The sequence below is a fragment of the Delphinapterus leucas genome, chromosome 6 (genome assembly GCF_059928025.1).
Source record: "Delphinapterus leucas isolate spDelLeu-1000000601 "Yukka" chromosome 6, BTC_Dleu_Yukka2, whole genome shotgun sequence".
Taxonomy (NCBI): domain Eukaryota; kingdom Metazoa; phylum Chordata; class Mammalia; order Artiodactyla; family Monodontidae; genus Delphinapterus; species Delphinapterus leucas.
The window spans coordinates 30,220,725-30,238,066 of record NC_143134.1 but is presented as its reverse complement, the minus strand read 5'-3'; the positions used below and the strand labels follow the sequence as shown (position 1 = coordinate 30,238,066).

At 39.5% G+C, this 17,342-nt stretch overlaps 1 protein-coding gene across 1 annotated transcript in view; it reads right to left on the bottom strand.

The window, feature by feature from the left end:
• Window positions 1–17,342, bottom strand: part of SHC3 (SHC adaptor protein 3) — a 140,958-nt gene that overhangs the window by 25,202 nt on the left and 98,414 nt on the right. Inside the window, exons 7-10 of the mRNA XM_089912927.1 lie at window positions 15,987–16,113; window positions 4,440–4,590; window positions 3,382–3,481; window positions 284–442 (exon numbers count right to left, since the gene is read on the bottom strand). Of these exons, the coding sequence (XP_089769053.1) occupies window positions 284–442; window positions 3,382–3,481; window positions 4,440–4,590; window positions 15,987–16,113 (537 nt within the window). The remainder of the gene's footprint in view (window positions 1–283; window positions 443–3,381; window positions 3,482–4,439; window positions 4,591–15,986; window positions 16,114–17,342) is intronic.

Here is a 17,342-nt window from a genome sequence, read left to right as displayed (position 1 = left end):
AGACCCAACACAGCCAAATAAATTAATTAATTAAAAAAAAAAAAAAAAAAGAGGGAAGCTGCTTTGCCTCTGGACTGCAGAGAAGGTTGTAATTCCAAAGCAGGGGTTGGCCAAGTTCAAAGCCTTGAAAAGCTCAATCATAACCCAGAAAAATACAGCTAATCAGTGTCATTCATCAAAACCCCACCAGAAGAAAATTCAGTAATTGCACAGATTTCAAACAAAAGACAATGTAAAAAAACAGCCTCGAAAGAGAAAAATCCAGTGGCAGATGGAAACCCACTCATGTCAAAGAGGTCTTTCCGTGGGCTGCTTTCTGCACTGCTGCCCGTGGCCAGCCCAGCCTGCAGCGGGATGCACTGGGTGTTGACATAGGTGGGGGCTTCTCCCGTAGGGGCCACATGCGATTTCCTTTCCGGCATGCTGTAGATGTCCAAGGACCCTGCAACAAGAAAACAGCCCTCTTTTCTCTTCTGATCGTAAAGCTATTCATGTTAAGCTACCCAGTGATTCACAGAAAAGTTCCTTTAGCCCATTCATAAGAAGATCCTTGTTTCAGATGCCCATCCATTAAGTCTCCTCTCTGACCCTCTCACACCCTGTTTTACTCTGCTAGGATGCTCTCCACTCCTCCCTGTCAAAATGGGACCTACTGGCCCAGGATGATGGACGCCATGAAGGTTAGGAGCCTTACCAAGACCCTAGGTGCCTCTGACCCGGGCTGGGGGGAGCCGGGGGGGGGGCACACCTGCTGCAGAAGCTGCCTCAGCCTCCTCATCCCCTTTACAAAGGACTGAGATCAAAATAACTGAGCAGAAGAACAACAGGCCTTATTTTCATTGTTCTTTTTTTAAGTGTAGGGGAATGCTTCATATGTTAACTCCATTAGAAATGCAGTGCAGGTGCTGTGACCCCATTTTATTAGAAAGCTACTTCCTAATGAATGAGGCACCTTCCTTCTAAAACAGTCAGGCTTGTGCCTTCGTGGGACTTCCCAACTGGACCAAGACTCTGTTAAGGCAGGGTCAGGCTGTCCCTGCTCTTGTTGCCTGAGGCAAATGAAGGGTGTCGCCCTGCTTGAGCCACTATCCCATTCTTTGTATGGGATCACTGTTTCTAACAGGCTTCCACAGACACTCTCAAGATCGCCTTGGGCCTGGAGAGAGGTCACCTCTCCAGGTGGTGGGCTGTGGAAGTCAGCTCAATCCAGCTGGCTAGAGTGGGTTCAGGGCTTTGGGAGCTTTCCCAAGAGCCCACTAAAGGACTTTTGGCAGCACCACTGTCTCTGGCCTGTAAGCGTGAGAATGCAGGTGTCCTGCGAAAATCCCGTCTCTGGAGAGCATCTCCACAAATTCCTGAGCTGTGTCTACTCCTCTCCCTGGACGTGGTTTCTATGCATCACTGGCCGTTCCTGCGCTACAAGTCGTGGCTTAGTGATGACTATCTTCCATTCAGATGTCTGTATGAACTGCAGACAACTCAGACTGTAAAAACAACTTTACAAACTAATCTTTAAAAAGATCAAAAGCCCAATGAATAAGTTGCTGATGACAGCCCTTTCCCACTTAAGACATTGGCAGGTGCTGAGTCGGGGGCAGGGAGACACACCCTCCCTGGTGTTGGTACCCAGAGTTCAGTTTCATTTAAGGGAAATGGCTGCCAGCAGGTCAATAAGGAACATTTGTATTTGTTCTATGGAAAATATATTTATTGCTTACAAATAAGAACTTGAAATTTATTTATTCTCTTTACACAAGAACCTGTGCTCATTTTTGCCCTGGTGAACTTCTTACATTGTCTGTTTTTGATCTGGCTGGAATAACTTGAACATAAAAAAAGACCTCATTTTCAAATAAACCTGGTGAATTTTCAATAGAGTAAGTATCTCATGTAAGTAATGTGTCTCCTTTAATCTTTAGCAGTTATATGTTTATGTACACAATTGCTGTATAATACTTTTTAAATGTGTATAGAACAAAGATGAAAAATGTTAAAAAAAAAAAGTTCCTCTGGCAAAGTTATAACTTTAATGTGCTATTTCCATCCTATTCTGAGATAGAGCCATGTGGTGTACTGACTGGGTTTTAGGGATTACTGGCTGGGCAGTATGGATGGGTCATCTTTCAGCTGGGGCAGGCAAGACATGAAATTCTTTCATCGGGGGATATTTTAAAAATATATTGTCAAGGGCTTCCCTGGTGGCGCAGTGGTTGAGAGTCCGCCTGCCGATGCAGGGGACACGGGTTCGTGCCCCGGTCCGGGAAGATCCCACATGCCGCAGAGCGGCTGGCCCCGTGAGCCATGGCCTCTGAGCCTGCGCGTCCGGAGCCTGTGCTCCGCAACGGGAGAGGCCACAACAGTGGGAGGCCTGCGTACCGCAAAGAAAAAAAAAAAAAAATATATATATATATATATAGTTAATTACTCGCCAGAACAAATGTCAATAATGAATGGAAAAGCCTTAATGTTAAACCAACAAATGTAAATTTCTATACCCAGAAGTGTACATTGGATCTTAGCTCATTTGTCACTCCATCTCCTCCAGGCCCTGAACAGTTAGTATTCAGGGCCCCAGAGCTATTGAAAGTTATAGAAATGTTTGAGGTGGGAAAAAGTTTAAAATTAAAAGAGACTTTAAAAATGTATGTATACATACACACACATATATGTATGTGTAGAAATAACTGTCTGGAGAATAGAAACATGTTAGTGGTTAGTTTAAACTAAATGGTCCTTCAATAGCCATATAATTTTTAATGTGGGAGTTAGGTGCATGCTAAGAGGTTGAATAAGAGGTGGAAGTGTCCTCTGACAGGACCCAGGGCTTGTGAGGGATTTGTATCCCTGGTACTATCTCTGCCAAGGGCCGGCATTGCTCTACTCTTCCTGAAGCTGACCCTGGAGAGAGAAGGCAGGGGTGAGGCAAGGAGCGGAAAGCTACAAGCTACTGTTGGGAGCCACCGGGGTTCAGCCCTGCTGGGGAGCTGAGGGACAACACAAAGCATGCCCCACAATCTCCCAAGCCAGCCCTGTTTGAAATGGGTGCAGGTGCCCCTGGGGAGGTGAATTCCTCATCCCCTGGGCAGTCAAATCCTCCTGCCAGAGAAAGGCCTTAGGAGGAAAGTCTCAGGGTGCAGGAAGCACTGGGGCGGGTGGGGGCAGTGAGCTGGTCCTGGTGCCAGGGGCGGCATCATCTGATGTGTGCCCTCAGACATGCCCAACAGCCATTATTTCTATTTGTATGATCTGGCTGGCAACCTGCAGCCACACCCACAGCAGGTATTTCCAGTGGGTCACTCTGCCACTCCACAGGAGAGGAACTACCCACTAGGGAGCACATCACTTTCGAAAAGTATTTTTTATGTTTCTTGTCCACCTCGCCTTGCCTCTCACCTTGCCTCACAGGTGTTTGCTGCCAGTCTTCGCCAAGCGGGTCTCCTAAGTGTCTCCCCTGGTAGTAAGTTTGCTCTTTTCCTGCAAACTATAGACATATATAAATACACAGAGTGAAAAAGGCATCCTCTTCTTGTTTCTGCATCTTTAAAAGCCATAGTACAGTAGAAGGGCCTTCAATGGCCAATGGATTGCATGCCTATTACACCCAATTTTCCCCTCATGCCTCTCGGTTGGCATTAAGATTTGGGGAGTAAGTTTGTGTGGGTGTGAGGAAGAGGCTGTATCTCATCAAAACTACAAATGCCCCCTGTTTTCATTACCCCCCACATCCCTTCCCTAAGTGTGACCATAAATTGAGCTCTTTTACGTGTAGCCACATCACTCAACATGACCTAAAATAGATTTCAGTTAAAGATTATCTATGTGTCAGAACACACTTCCCACCCAGCACATACATCCATAACCATTCATGCCTTGGCAAGTCCACCTTGCTGATTCCTTCTCAGTGTTAGAGCTACTGACACTTGGTTTCAATGTTATTTGCCACTTTCATTGGTGTCATTGTCATTCACATAAGGTAGGTGACATAAAAAATTCCCTATAACGAAGAGATATCATGGAGATACCACAACTCTAGAAAACGAATGCCTTACTAGAATTTCGAGTTAGAGGGAAAATCAGGGAAATGCGCAAAACAGAAAAACTCAAAAAAATCTCATGTTAAAGGCTTACATCCACTCTCCTTTCAGAGAACCCAAAGCACCCCAGGCCTTTTAGAAGTCTTGAACTCTCTCTTTTCCTCATTAAGTTCACAGTAGAATGGGATTTGTGCTAGGATGAAGAGGGAACTCCCAGACTCAGGAATCACAGTATAGCTCCAAGGCATTTGACGTTAAAACAAAAGCTTCCCCTACTTGTCTGCTTTGTGAAATTCAAGGGGGAAAAGTTTGTGAGTTTTTCTGTCTGGACCTGAAAATATAGTTAAAGAAAGCAAAAGGAAAGTTCAGTTAGCCACCATCCAAGGGAAAAGGTATAAGACTCACCTGGGCTGTGTCAGGACCATGGAGTCTGGCTTTCAGTCGAGCATCTACAAAGCCCCCTGGAGGAGGCATCTTGCTTGGAATGCTGTTGTAGTACGGGTGGTCTGCGCCCTCACCCTCCTCTTCAGTCCAGGGCTCATCTAGACTCTGCATTCTGTTAAAAGAGGATTTTCAGGGACTTTAGCCAAAAGTCGAGCTTGCAGTCAAAACCAAAAAATCTAATGTTAGTAATTGTTGACCCAGAAAGCAGAGTTTAGTCACTGCCCCTTTAACCATCTAGGTCTCAGGCATATATATAAAGCAGATGAGTGGTTTGGCCAAATATCCCTGACTTATTCACAGTTCTACCCTTTAGGAAATTCTGGTCATATTTGAAACAGGAAAGAACTCCTTTTTTAAAATTACATTTTAATAAGGAAAAATATAATTTATATGTAAGGATAACCAGTTTCTCAAGGCATAGACACACATTTTAGTACATTATGAAATTTACCCAAAACAAAATTAACTTTAAAATGGAGATTTAGTGACATCAGGGAAAATGGCAGAGTAAGGACCTCTGAAAATTCTCTCCTCTGTAATAGCAACAAGAAAGCTAGCAAAGAAAGTTTCATAATCAACTTTTTCATAACTCTGGAAATTAACCAGAAGCTTGTAGCAACCTAGAGCATGTTTATTAAACAAACAAAAAACCACAAACAGCTGTCAGAACAACAGCTTTGTTGCATTTTAACTTGCTTTATTGTCATCTCCATGGTAGCCTTAAAAACCCAAATCCCACAGTCACAGTGAAAACCAGCAGCCTAATAGCCATGGGAGGGGGCAAAAGAGCATTGAGGCTCCTTCAAAGCCCTATTCCCAGAGAAGAGTCATTATTACGCTTCTGGTCATTCTCCAGCATCCTCCACTCCAAAGGTTGTCTTTATTTGACCTGATTCAGAGCTTGTCCAGGGAACATAGCTTCTTCCCCAGGGTCATTTGTCAAAAACAATTAGAGGCACTTCTTTAACATTGTGGCTCCCTGAAACAGTAGATAACATTTGGGGTAAAGAGTGAGCTAATCAGAAAGCTTAAAAGAAAAGCTGGGAAATAATAAGCTTTGACATAATTCTGGCAATCTAGAAGGCTACATGTATACGAGGGCTGTTTTCATGGCCAGGGTTCTGTTCCTGCTCAGAAAAGATGTAAAAAAGCTCTAGTTCTCACCTGTGACTGACTTTGAAGCTTTGCACAAGCAGGAAGTAAAAGCTAATGCAGAGTTGTCAGCTGCCTGAGTGTTGAAGGAGTTCCCCAACACACACACAGAACCCCTCAGCAAAAACTGTGGGACTTAGTGGTTTCAGACATTTAAGGAAATCTCTTTTCAGTCATTAGCTGTCTAATAAATGAACTGAGCTGAGTTGTCAGTGACCATATATGACAAAAAATACAGACTTTACTAAGTTAGTTTAGAAAAGTCATTACAACAAACAACCACAACAAACAGCAACAACAAATCCTGAGGAGGGGAGAAATCTGACTTCCAGAGTTGTCACACCACGTTATTTTAAATTTCCAATTTCAACAAAAAATTATGGATGCAAAGAAACAAAAAAATTTGGCTCACACACAAGAAAAAAAAGCAATCAACAGAAACTGTCCCTGAGAAAACTCAGGTTTTGGACTAACTAGACAAATACTTTAAATTAGCTACTTTCAATATGTTCTGAGAACTAAAGGAAACAAAAAATCAAACATGACAATGCTGTCTCACCAAATGGGGAATAACAAAGAGATTCAAACCTAGACACCTCATAATCAAACTGATTAAAGCCAAAGAGAAAGAATCATGAAAGTAGCAAGAGAGAAGCAGCTCATCATATACAAAGGATCCTCAATAATATTAACAGTGGATTTCTTATCAGAACCAATGGAGGCCAGAAGGCAGTGAGATGTCACATTCCAAGTACCAAAAGAAAAAGACTACCTACCCAAGAACTCTATATAGGCATAGTTTGTTTTATTGTGCTTCACTTCATTGCATTTCACAGATTTCACAATTTGCATGTTTCACAAATTGAAGGTTTGTAGCAACACTGCACTGAGCAAGTTTTCAGTGCCGTTTTTCCAACAGCATTTGTTCACTTCCTGTGTCCGTGTCACATTTTGGTAATTTTCACAATATTTCAAACATTTTCATTATTCTTATATTTGTTATGGTCATCTGTGATCAGTGATCTCTGACGTTACTATTGTAATTGTTTTGGGGTGCCACAAACTTCATCCATATAAGATGGCAAACTTAATCAATAAATGTGTGTTCTGACTGCTCCACCAGCTGACTGTTCCCCTATCTTTATCCCTCTTCTCTGGCCTCCTTATTCCCTGAGACACAACAGTATTGAAATTAGGCCCATTAATAACCCTGCAATGGCCCCTAAGTGTTCAAATGAAAGGAAGAGTCATATGTCTCTCACTTTAAATCAAAAGCTAGAAAAGATTAAACTTTGTGAGGAAGGCATGTCAAAAGCTGAGACAGTCCAAAAGCTAGGCTTCTTGTGCCAAACAGTTAGCCAAGTTGTGAATGCAAAGGAAACATTCTTGAAGGAAATTAAAAGTGCTACTCCAGTGAACGCATAAATGATAAGAAAGTAAAACAGCCTTATTGCTAATATGGAGAAAGTTTTAATGGTCTGGATAGAATATAAAACCAACCACGACATTACCTTAAGCCAAAGCCTAATGTAGAGCAAGTCTAACTCTCTTCAATTCTATGAAGGCTAAGAAAGATGAGGAAGCTGCAGAAGAAAAACTTGAATCTAGCACAGGTTGGTTCATGAGGCTTAAGGAAAGAAGCCATTTACATAACATCAAAGAGCAAGGTAAAGCCCCAAGTGCTGATGTAGAAGCTGCAGCAAGTTATCCGGAGGATCTAGCTAAGATAATTAATGAAGGTGGCTACACTAAACAACAGATTTTCAGTGCAGATAAAATAGCCTCATATTGGAAGGAGATTCCATCTAGGAATTTCATAGCTAGAGAGAAGTCAATGCCTGGCTTTAAAACTTCAAAGGACAGACTGACTCTCTTGTTAGGGGCTAATGCAGCTGGTGACTTTAAGTTGAAGCCAATGCTCATTTACCATTCTGAAAATCCTAGGGCCCTTGAGAATTATGCTAAATCTGCTCTGCTTATGCTCTCTAAATGCAACAACAAAGCCTGGATGACAGCACATCTGTTTACAGCATGGTTAACTGAATATTTCAAGCCCACTATTGAGGCCTACTGCTTGGAAAAAAGATTCCTTTCAAAATATTACTACTCAATGGCAATGCACCTGGTCACCCAAGAGCTCCGATTGAGATGCCAATGAGATTAATGTTGTTTTCATGCCTGCTAACACAACATCTATTCTTCAGCCCATAGATCAAGGAGTAACTTCAATTTCAAGTCTTAGCTTTTAAGAAATGCATTTCATAAAGCTGTAGCTGCCATACATAGTTATTCCTCTGATTGATCTGAGCAAAGTCAATTGAAAACTTCTGGAAAGGATTGACCATTCTAGATGCCATCAAAAACACTCATGATTCATGGAAAGAGGTAAAATCATCACCATTAACAGGAGTTTGGAATAAGTTAATTCCAACCCTCATGGATGACTTTGAGGGGTTCAAGACGTCAGTTGAGGAAGTAACTGCAGATGTGGTGGAAATAGCAAGAGAACCAGAATTAGAAATGGAGCCTGAAGATGTGACTGAATTGCTGGAATGTTATGATAAAAATTTAATGGATGAGGAGCTGCGTCTTAGGGATGGGCAAAGAGAGTGGTTTCTTGAGATGGAATCTACTCCTAGTGAAGATGCTGTGAAGATTGTTGAAATGACAACAAAGGGTTAGAATGTTATATAAACTTAGTTGATAAGCAGTGGCAGGGTTTGAGAGGAGTGACTCCAATTTTGAAGGTAAATCTGTGAGGGAAACGCTATCAAACAGCATCACATGGTACAGAGAAATCATTCATGAATGGAAGAGTCAATCAGTGTGGCAAAATTCACCGTTGTCTTGTTTTAAGACTATGTCACAGTCACCCCAACCTTCAGCAACCATCACCCCCTGATCAGTAAGCGACCATCAACACTGAGGCAAGACCCTCTACCAGCAAAAAGGTTGCAACTCGCTCAGATGATGGTTAGCAATAAAGTTTTTAGCAATAAAGTATTGATAATTAAGGTGTGTGCATTATTTTTTAGACATAATACTATTGCACACTTAATAGACTACAGTATATTGTAAACATAACTTCTAAATGCACTAGGAAACCAAAAAATTTGTGTGACTTGCTTTATTGTGATATTCACTTTATTGCAGTGGTCTGGAACCAAACCCTCAATATCTCTGATGTATGCCTGTACCCAGCAAAACTATCCTTCAAAATGAATCAAAAGTTAAAACAGTGCCAGATAAATAAAAACCTAGAAAATTCATCACTAACAAATCTGCACTACGAAAAAATACTAAAGGAAGTACTTCAGGCTAAAATGAAAGCCACTAAACAATAATTCATGTCACATGAAAAAATAGAGGATAATGGTAAAGTTAAATACATAGGCAAATATTAAAACAGTATAAATGTAGTTTTTGTCCATAACTCTTTTCCTCTCCTCTCTGATTTAAAAGACAACTGAATAAAGCAATAATTATAAACCTGTGTTGATGAGCACTCAATGTATAAATATGGAATCTTCATAACATAACAGCACAATGTAAGGTGAAGAAATAGAGCCACATAGGAGCAAAGTTTTTGTATACTACTGCAATTAAATTGGTGTTAATCTGAACTAAATTGTTACAAATTAAGATGTTAGTTGTAATTCCCAGGGCAACCACTAAGAAAATAACTTTTAAAAGACAGTTAAAAAAAAAGAAACAAAAAACAAGGTAATGAAAAGAGTTCACTCATAAAATATTTATTTGACAACAAAGAAAGCAGTTATGGAGAAACAAAGGGACAAAAAAATGACATAACACATATAGAAAAAACTAGCAAAATGTCAGGTAAAATCCTAATTTATCAGTAATTACATTAAATGTAAATACATTAAACACTCCAATTAAAAAACAAAGATTGGCAGAATGGATTTTTACGATAACGTGATCTGACTATATGCATTCTACAAGAGACACATTTTAGATTGAAAGACATTTTAGATTTAAAGATTTAGGTTGAAAGTAAAAGGATGTAAAAAGGTATTTCATGCAAACAGTAACCAAAAGAGAGCTATGGTAACTCTACTAATATCGGACAAAATAGACTTCAAGACAAAATGTTTACTAGAGACAAAGATAAAAGAGCAACCAGTCAAGAAGATACAATAATTATAAAGCTATATGTACCTCACAACAGACCCTAAACTATATGCAGCAAAATCTGACAAAATCAAAGGGAGAAATAATGCAGTACTAATATTTGAAGACATCAATACCCACTTTCAATAATGGATAGAACAACCAGAGAGAAGATTGGGAAATAGAAAATTGAACACTATACATCAACTAGACCTAACAGACATCTATGGAACACTCCATTCAATAATAGAATTTAAATTTTTCTCAAGTCCACATGTAACATTCTCCAGGATAGACCATATGTTAAGCCACAAAACAAGACTCAAAATTTTTAAAAGATTAAAATCATACAACATATGTTTTCAGACCATAATGGAATTAAAGCAGAAATCAATACTAGAAAGGAATTTGGGAAATTCACAGATATGTAGAAATTAAACAACACATGCCTAAATAACAAACGGATCAGAAAGTAAATCACAGGGAAATTGGAAGAAACTTTCAGATGAATAAAAACAAAAACAACATACCAATACTTATGGGCTGAATGTAAAGCAGTGCTTAGAGGGAAATTTATGAACTGTAAATGCCTATATGATAACAGACAATCTCAAATCAATAACCTGACCTTCTACTTTAATAAACTAGAAAATAAGAGCTAAACCCAAGGCAAGCAGAAGGAAGAATAATAAATATTAAGGTGGAAATAAATAAAATAGTTAGTAGAAAATCAATAGAGAAAAGCAATGAAACCAAGAGTTGGTTCTTAGAAAGATCAACAATATTGACAAATCTACAGCTAGACTGACCAAGAAAAAAGAGAGAAGACTCAAATTACCAAAACTAGGAAGGAAAGAGGAAAGACTGCTACCAACCACACAGAAATTAAAAGGATTATAAGAGAAACTATTAAAAATCATATGCCAACAAATTAGATAACCTAGATGAAATGGAAAAATTCCTACAAAGACTCAATCTACCAAAATGACTCAAGAAGAAATAGAAAATCTAAACAGAACTGGAAGAAATAGAAAATCTAAACAGAACTGTAACAGATACAGAGATTAAATTAGTAATCAAAATCTTGCATCCCAAGAAAAGCCCAGAATCATATGGCTGGCTTCTTGGTGGTTCCTATCTAACATCTAAAGGAGAATTAACAGCAATTCTTCATAACTCTTCCAAAAAAATAGAAGAGGACAGAAGTTTCCAAACTCAGTCTATGATGCCAGTATTACCCTGATATGAAAACCAAAGACACCACAAGAAAAACAAAACAAAACTGCAGACCAATATCTCTTATGAATATGGATTGAAAACAAAATATTAGCAAACCAAGTCCAGCAACATACAAAAAGAGTCATACACCATGACTGAGTGGGTTTTCTTCCAGCAATGTAAGATTGGTTCAATGTTCAAAAATCAACTAATGTAATAAATACATAAAAACAAATACCAGATACTCATCTCAGTAGACACAGAAAAATCATTTGACAAAATCCAACACTTTTCCATGATAAAAACCCTCAAAAAACTTGGAATAGAAGGGCATTTTCTCAACCTGAAAAAGCATCTATGAAAAGCCCACAGCTAAGAACACAATTAATGGTGAAAGTCTGAATGCTTACCTCCTAAAATTAGGAACATGACAAGGTTGTCCTGTCTTTCCACCTCTATTCATTGTACTAGAGATTCTAGCCAGGACAATTAGATAATAAAAAGAAATAAAATAATTCAGATTAGGAAGTAAGAAGTAATAAAACTATATTTATTTGCACAGGACATGATCTTGTACATAAAAAATACTAAGGAATACACACACACACACACACACAAATGATTAGAGCTGATAAATGAATTCTGTAAGTTTGCAGGATACATACTGAATATGCAAAAATCAATTGTAATTTTATACATTAACAATGAAAAAATAAAATTAACAAGCAATTCCTTTTATTATAGTATCAAAAAGAATAAAAGATTTATTCTTTCGGTAGTAAAAATTATCAAAGCAAGTGCAAGACTTGTACAATGAAAATTACAAAACGCTCTTGAAAGAAATTAAAGAAACTCTAAATAAATGGAAAGACATCCTGTGTTCAGGGATTGGAAGACTAAATACTGTTAAGATGGAAGTACTCCTCAAATTGGTCTATGGATTCAAGACAATATCTATAAACATCCCAAGTGCCTTTTTTGTAAAAGTAGACAAGCTATGCTAAAATTTATTTGAAATTGCAAGGGGCCCAGAATAGTGAAAACAATCTTGACAAAGAAGAATGTAGTTGGAAGACTTATACTTCCTGATTTCAAACTAACTATAAAGCTATACTATTCAAGGCTATGTGGTACTGGCATAAGGACAGACATACAAATCAATGGAATAGAATTAAGAGTCCATAAATAAACCCATACATTTATGGTCAATTGAATTCAACATGGATGCCCAGACAATTCAATGTGTGAAATAGTCTTTTCAACAAATGGTGCTGTGACAACTGGATAGCCATTTGTGAAAGAATGAAGTTGGACCCTTACCTCACACCATACACAAAAATTAAGTCAAATGGATTAAAGACCTGAAAATAAGAGCTAAAACTTAGGAAAAAACATAGACGTAAACCTTCATGACCTTGGATTAGGCAATGTTTCTTACATATGACACCAAAACAAAAGCAACCAAAGAAAAAATAAGTACATTAATTGGACTTCATCAAAATTAAAAACGATTGTGCTTCGAAGGACATTATCAAAAAAATGTGAAGACAACACAAAAAATAGGAGAAAATATTTGCTAATCATATATCTGAAAAGAGACTTATATCTACAATATATAAAGAACTTCTATACAAGTCAACAATAAAAAGACAGATAACTCAATCTTAAAAATGAGCTAAGGATTTGAGCAGACCTTTCTCCAAAGAAGATATACAAATAGCCAATAAGCACATGAAAAGATGCTTGACATCATTAGTCAACAAGAAAATGCAAATCAAAACCACAATCAGAGACCACTTTGTACTCACTAGGATAGCTAAAGTCAAAAAGATGGACAATAACAAATGTCAGTGAAATTGGAACTTTCATACATTGCTGGTGAAAATATAAAATGGTACAGCTGCTTTGGAAAACAGTTTGGTAGTTTCTCAAAATTTTAGCATAGAGTTCCCATATGACTGAGCAATTCAGCTCCTAGTTGAATTGAAACATCTGTCCACACAGGAACTTGTACACATCTTCATAGCAGCGTTATTCATAAGAACTAAAAGGTGAAAATAACCCAATGTCCATAAACTGATGAATGAATAAACAAAAGGTAACGTATGCATACAAAGGAATATTATTCAGCCCTAAAAAAAATGCCATACTGATACATGCTACTATATGGATTAACCTTGAAAACATTCCAGTAAGTGAAAGAAGTCAGGCACATATTGTATGATAACATTTATATAAAATGTCCAGAATTGGCAAATCAATAAAGACAGAAAGTAGAGTAGTGTTTGTCTGGGGAAAGGGGGTTGGAAAATGGGGAGTAACTGCTAATGAGTATGGGGTTTCTTTCTGGGGTAATGAAAAATGTTCTGGAATTAGATAGTGGTGATGAGTGTACTTGTGCTATCTTTGACAATACTAAATACCACAGAACTGTATATTTTTAAAGGGTAATTTTATCATAAATAAACTATATATCAATTTTTTAAAAAATAATAAATGGAGCTTTGGCTACATTTGAATTCTCTTTCATTGTCTTCTCTGGTTTTGTGTTGAAAATAACCTTGGAGTTCTGCAAGAAAAATCAGAGGGAAAAATCTTCTAAGGAAAATCATACCATACCAAAAAACCCATTCATTTAAAAGTATTATTTTTTATTTCCAGTTGGAGATGGGTGATGAATCCAGATCACAGAGTCTTTCCCCCAATAATTAATACAATGAACAAAAAATAATTCACGAATAAGTAAAGCCATCCACTCACTAGCAGCAAGAGAAGAAGGAAAGAGGAAGTCATGTGCCACCAACATGAAACTTTGAGATGTTGGGGCAGCTTGCTGGGACCTAATGCTGCCCCACTCACTCCACGCTCACCTGTCCCCAGCTCTACTCCAAGGAATGTGGACAAAGAAGCTGACTGTGCCAATTCTCATACCTCCAGCTCATGCTCAATTTGAAGAGAAATGGCCTGAGCAAGTGAGCAGAAAACCCAAGGAGAACTGCTCACAAATAGAACCTCCTGTTTTGCTGGCCCCTGGGAAATCTAGAAGGAAAATGGGTCAGTGCCCTCCACAGTCCAGGGTCCCCATAACAGGGCAGGGAGGGGAAGAGGGACATGGCAGCTGGAAGCAAAGTGCATTCTCTCATGGCCCAGGATGTCCCCAGCTGGGACAGAAGGTGGTGCATTCCCACCTGCTCCCTGGATCTCAGACCTGCTCAGTGGACACAACAAGCAGTTTGTCAGACAAGATGAGACTGATATCAGGGAACACAGGTCCCCTTGTTCCTGCTCTGCTTTAGAAATGTTATACCATTACTTGCATATTGGGTTGAAAGTTTTCTCAGTAGATAAGATCTCTCTACTTCATTCTCTTTCTCCAAAACTTCTTCAAACTTTATTATATAGAAACATATACAGGACTTCATACCTTAAGTATATTTCTGGAGAAGCATGGTAGTTCAATTAACTCCCCCCACTCATTTTTTGACATATTATTTTAATAGGATTTATGTGACTTCTTTGCAACATTTCAAAAGTACAGAAAAGCCTAAATTAATATAAAAGCCACCTACACATCCACCACTGAGATTAAACAAGTGTGAACATTTTGCTATATTTGATCCCTTTCTTTTAAAGAAATAAAACTTGTCAAACTTGCTTTGGATGAAAAAATACGTGATATTAACTGTAAAATGCTAATGGTAGAATCTAGACAGTGGGTATACAGGTATTCTCCGCAAATTCTTTTTGTATATTGGAACACTGTTGTTATAAAATGTTAGGGAGGAAATACATTAACAAAATCAGTTAAAGCCCACCCGTGTCCCTGTCATCCTCAGATGTCCTAGAGTTGGTATGTAATATTCTTGCATGTTTTTATACTCTTTATACACATGCACTTATCCATAAACTATACAATTTTTTATGTGTTTTTAAAATTTCCATAGATGGTTCATATCCTTTTCTTTATCAACCGGGAAAAAATGGGGCCTTCACAGGCACCTCCAGAATGAATGTCTTAACAGAAATTTTCCAGTGGATGAAGGAAAAAAAAATTAAAATTCTCTTTCAAGAAAGGTGAAGACTTCAGAGAGATGAAAGGAGACTTCATAATAATGAAGGTAGAGGAGGCACTGCCTTCACAACTAAGTCCTGGAATGTGGCTGCAGAAGTTGGAGAAAACATAAAAAGTAAATTCAGGAGAAATAAAGTTTTATTGACAGTGAACACACCATTGTAATAGGCTTTCAATAAGACAGGTGACTGAATAACCAACATGCCCCATATTATTTTTTTTTAATGCTGCATGGAATATTCTTATGTCCTAAGGAATCTCAAGGGTAGACGCTGAACATTTTTTATAATAAACTAAACATCTCACAATTCCTGTTTACATTTACTATTTCAGTTAACACTTAAAATACTGCCAAGCCACTATTATTCCTATTTTACAGAGAAAACTGCTGAGACCCAGACTGGTTAAAGAACTTGCCCAGGACCACACAGGCCATCAAGTCTGAAAGCTACGAAAGCCAATAAAGCAGAATCAATGCTCGTCATTCCAAGCGGAGTGCCTCACGAAGGGAGCCTCTGAATCGGGACTTTGGCTAACCCTGAGGACAAGGACAATGGGACAGGTAGAACCTGTGGTGACACCGACCCAAGGAGGCAACATGTGGAAACATCACGTGCTTGCAGAAGAAACAGAACAAAAACATATTACAATGGTTTTTTTTGTAACCTTGGCTACTGTCACTATAGTTTCAAGAAAATGTTTTTCTAAACATTGGGAGCATCGCCCATATGTCGGCTTCCATCTGTCAGTTTCCTGAGCCATGGCCCAGCACCAGTCAGGTGTCCCCGGGCCTAGGAAGCCCTGGGATTAACTGTGTCTGTGCAGAGCACTCCTCGGGGAGGTGGTTTTGTGGTTTCCTCCTTTTAAGTGTTTTTAAGAGGAAAGGTCAGAAAATGCAGAGAGGCCACTGCAAACAGTGCCACAGCGCTACTCACCGGTCGTGGAGAGCAGGGATCTTGGAAGGACACTGCAAATATTGCTTAAACCGGAGCTCAAAGGCTTGTCCGATGGAGCCGATGACCTCCTGGGCCAGCCCGTCACAGCATTCCAGAATGTGACAAGCTGTAGGAGCAAGGGACACAGGCTCATTAGAGACAGACACTGGAGCTACCCAGGCTCCTCCTTCCTGAGGGCGAAAGCCCGCAGCCTAGGGAAGAAGAGAGGGACAAGGAGGTGCCTTTCATGACATGTCCTGTCAGCTCTGCGTGCAGCTTAATCCCTGAGAGCCCCCAGCGGTACCGTTTCACCGCAGAGATCCATTTCTTAATAGCCTATTCTCTCCAAAAGTAAAGGTTCTATTTGTAAGTACATTTTAACATTTTTAAGTTGAATTTGATTGCTCTTCTATTGCTTTAGAGTCTATAAAATATCAACTCAGAACTTAGTAGGGAAACAGGGTTTGGAAGGAAACCTTAACAAGACAAAGAACCTGATAGTAACAAGAAATGAACCCCTTTAAGACCCCGTGAGGCTTAACAAATGGACTTAAACTGGCTCTTATTGAATGAATCCTGAGGTATTGGATGGACTTAGAGCAAGCTGTTTGCTTACTTCCTAGTGGGAGTAAAGTGTCACCACCAGACGTGGCAACTCAAAGCAATAAGATCAACAACCTTGTAAGATGAGTTTAAAGGGATATTAATTAACCACTATGACCATCCCACCACATGCCACCTGCATCTACACTGGACGAGACTGGATATTCATGCCAGTTCTCAGAAAAGGGGTGTTGGCAGCCGGACGAGGGCCCCTCAGAGACCTGGAGCAACCTTTAACCCCTTTGGGGTGCCCGCTGTCATGGTGGCCAGGCTGTGGTGTAATCCATGTGGAACCTTTGGAGAAAAGAGGGTTGAGCGGGGGAAGGCACCGAAGAAGGTCCCATCTCTGCTCTATAAGAAAGTAGAATGTCTTCTCCCCAGACACGCGTCCATGGCATCCCACAGAAGAGTCCCAGACCCTTCACGTTGTCCCGTGACCAGCATGACATGCTCTGTTACTAATGGGATAAAGGAGTCTCCCTGGAGAAAATGACAGATGCATGTGTCACACTCCGTCTTTCTCTTGCCACCAGTTAGGATACAATTGTGTTTCAAGGAGGTTCCTCCAGGAGCACGGTGGGTGCCCAGCAGTGAGAAGAGGCATTGCTACAGGGATAGCCATTCCCCAGCAGTGATTAGGGAGATGCAGAAGCATCCCTCTGCTGCAGGAGAAGCGAGCACAGAAAGAGGACTCATTAAGGTGGGAACTGCGAGGGAAGGAACAGAGACATCACCACCTCCACAGTTTGGCCG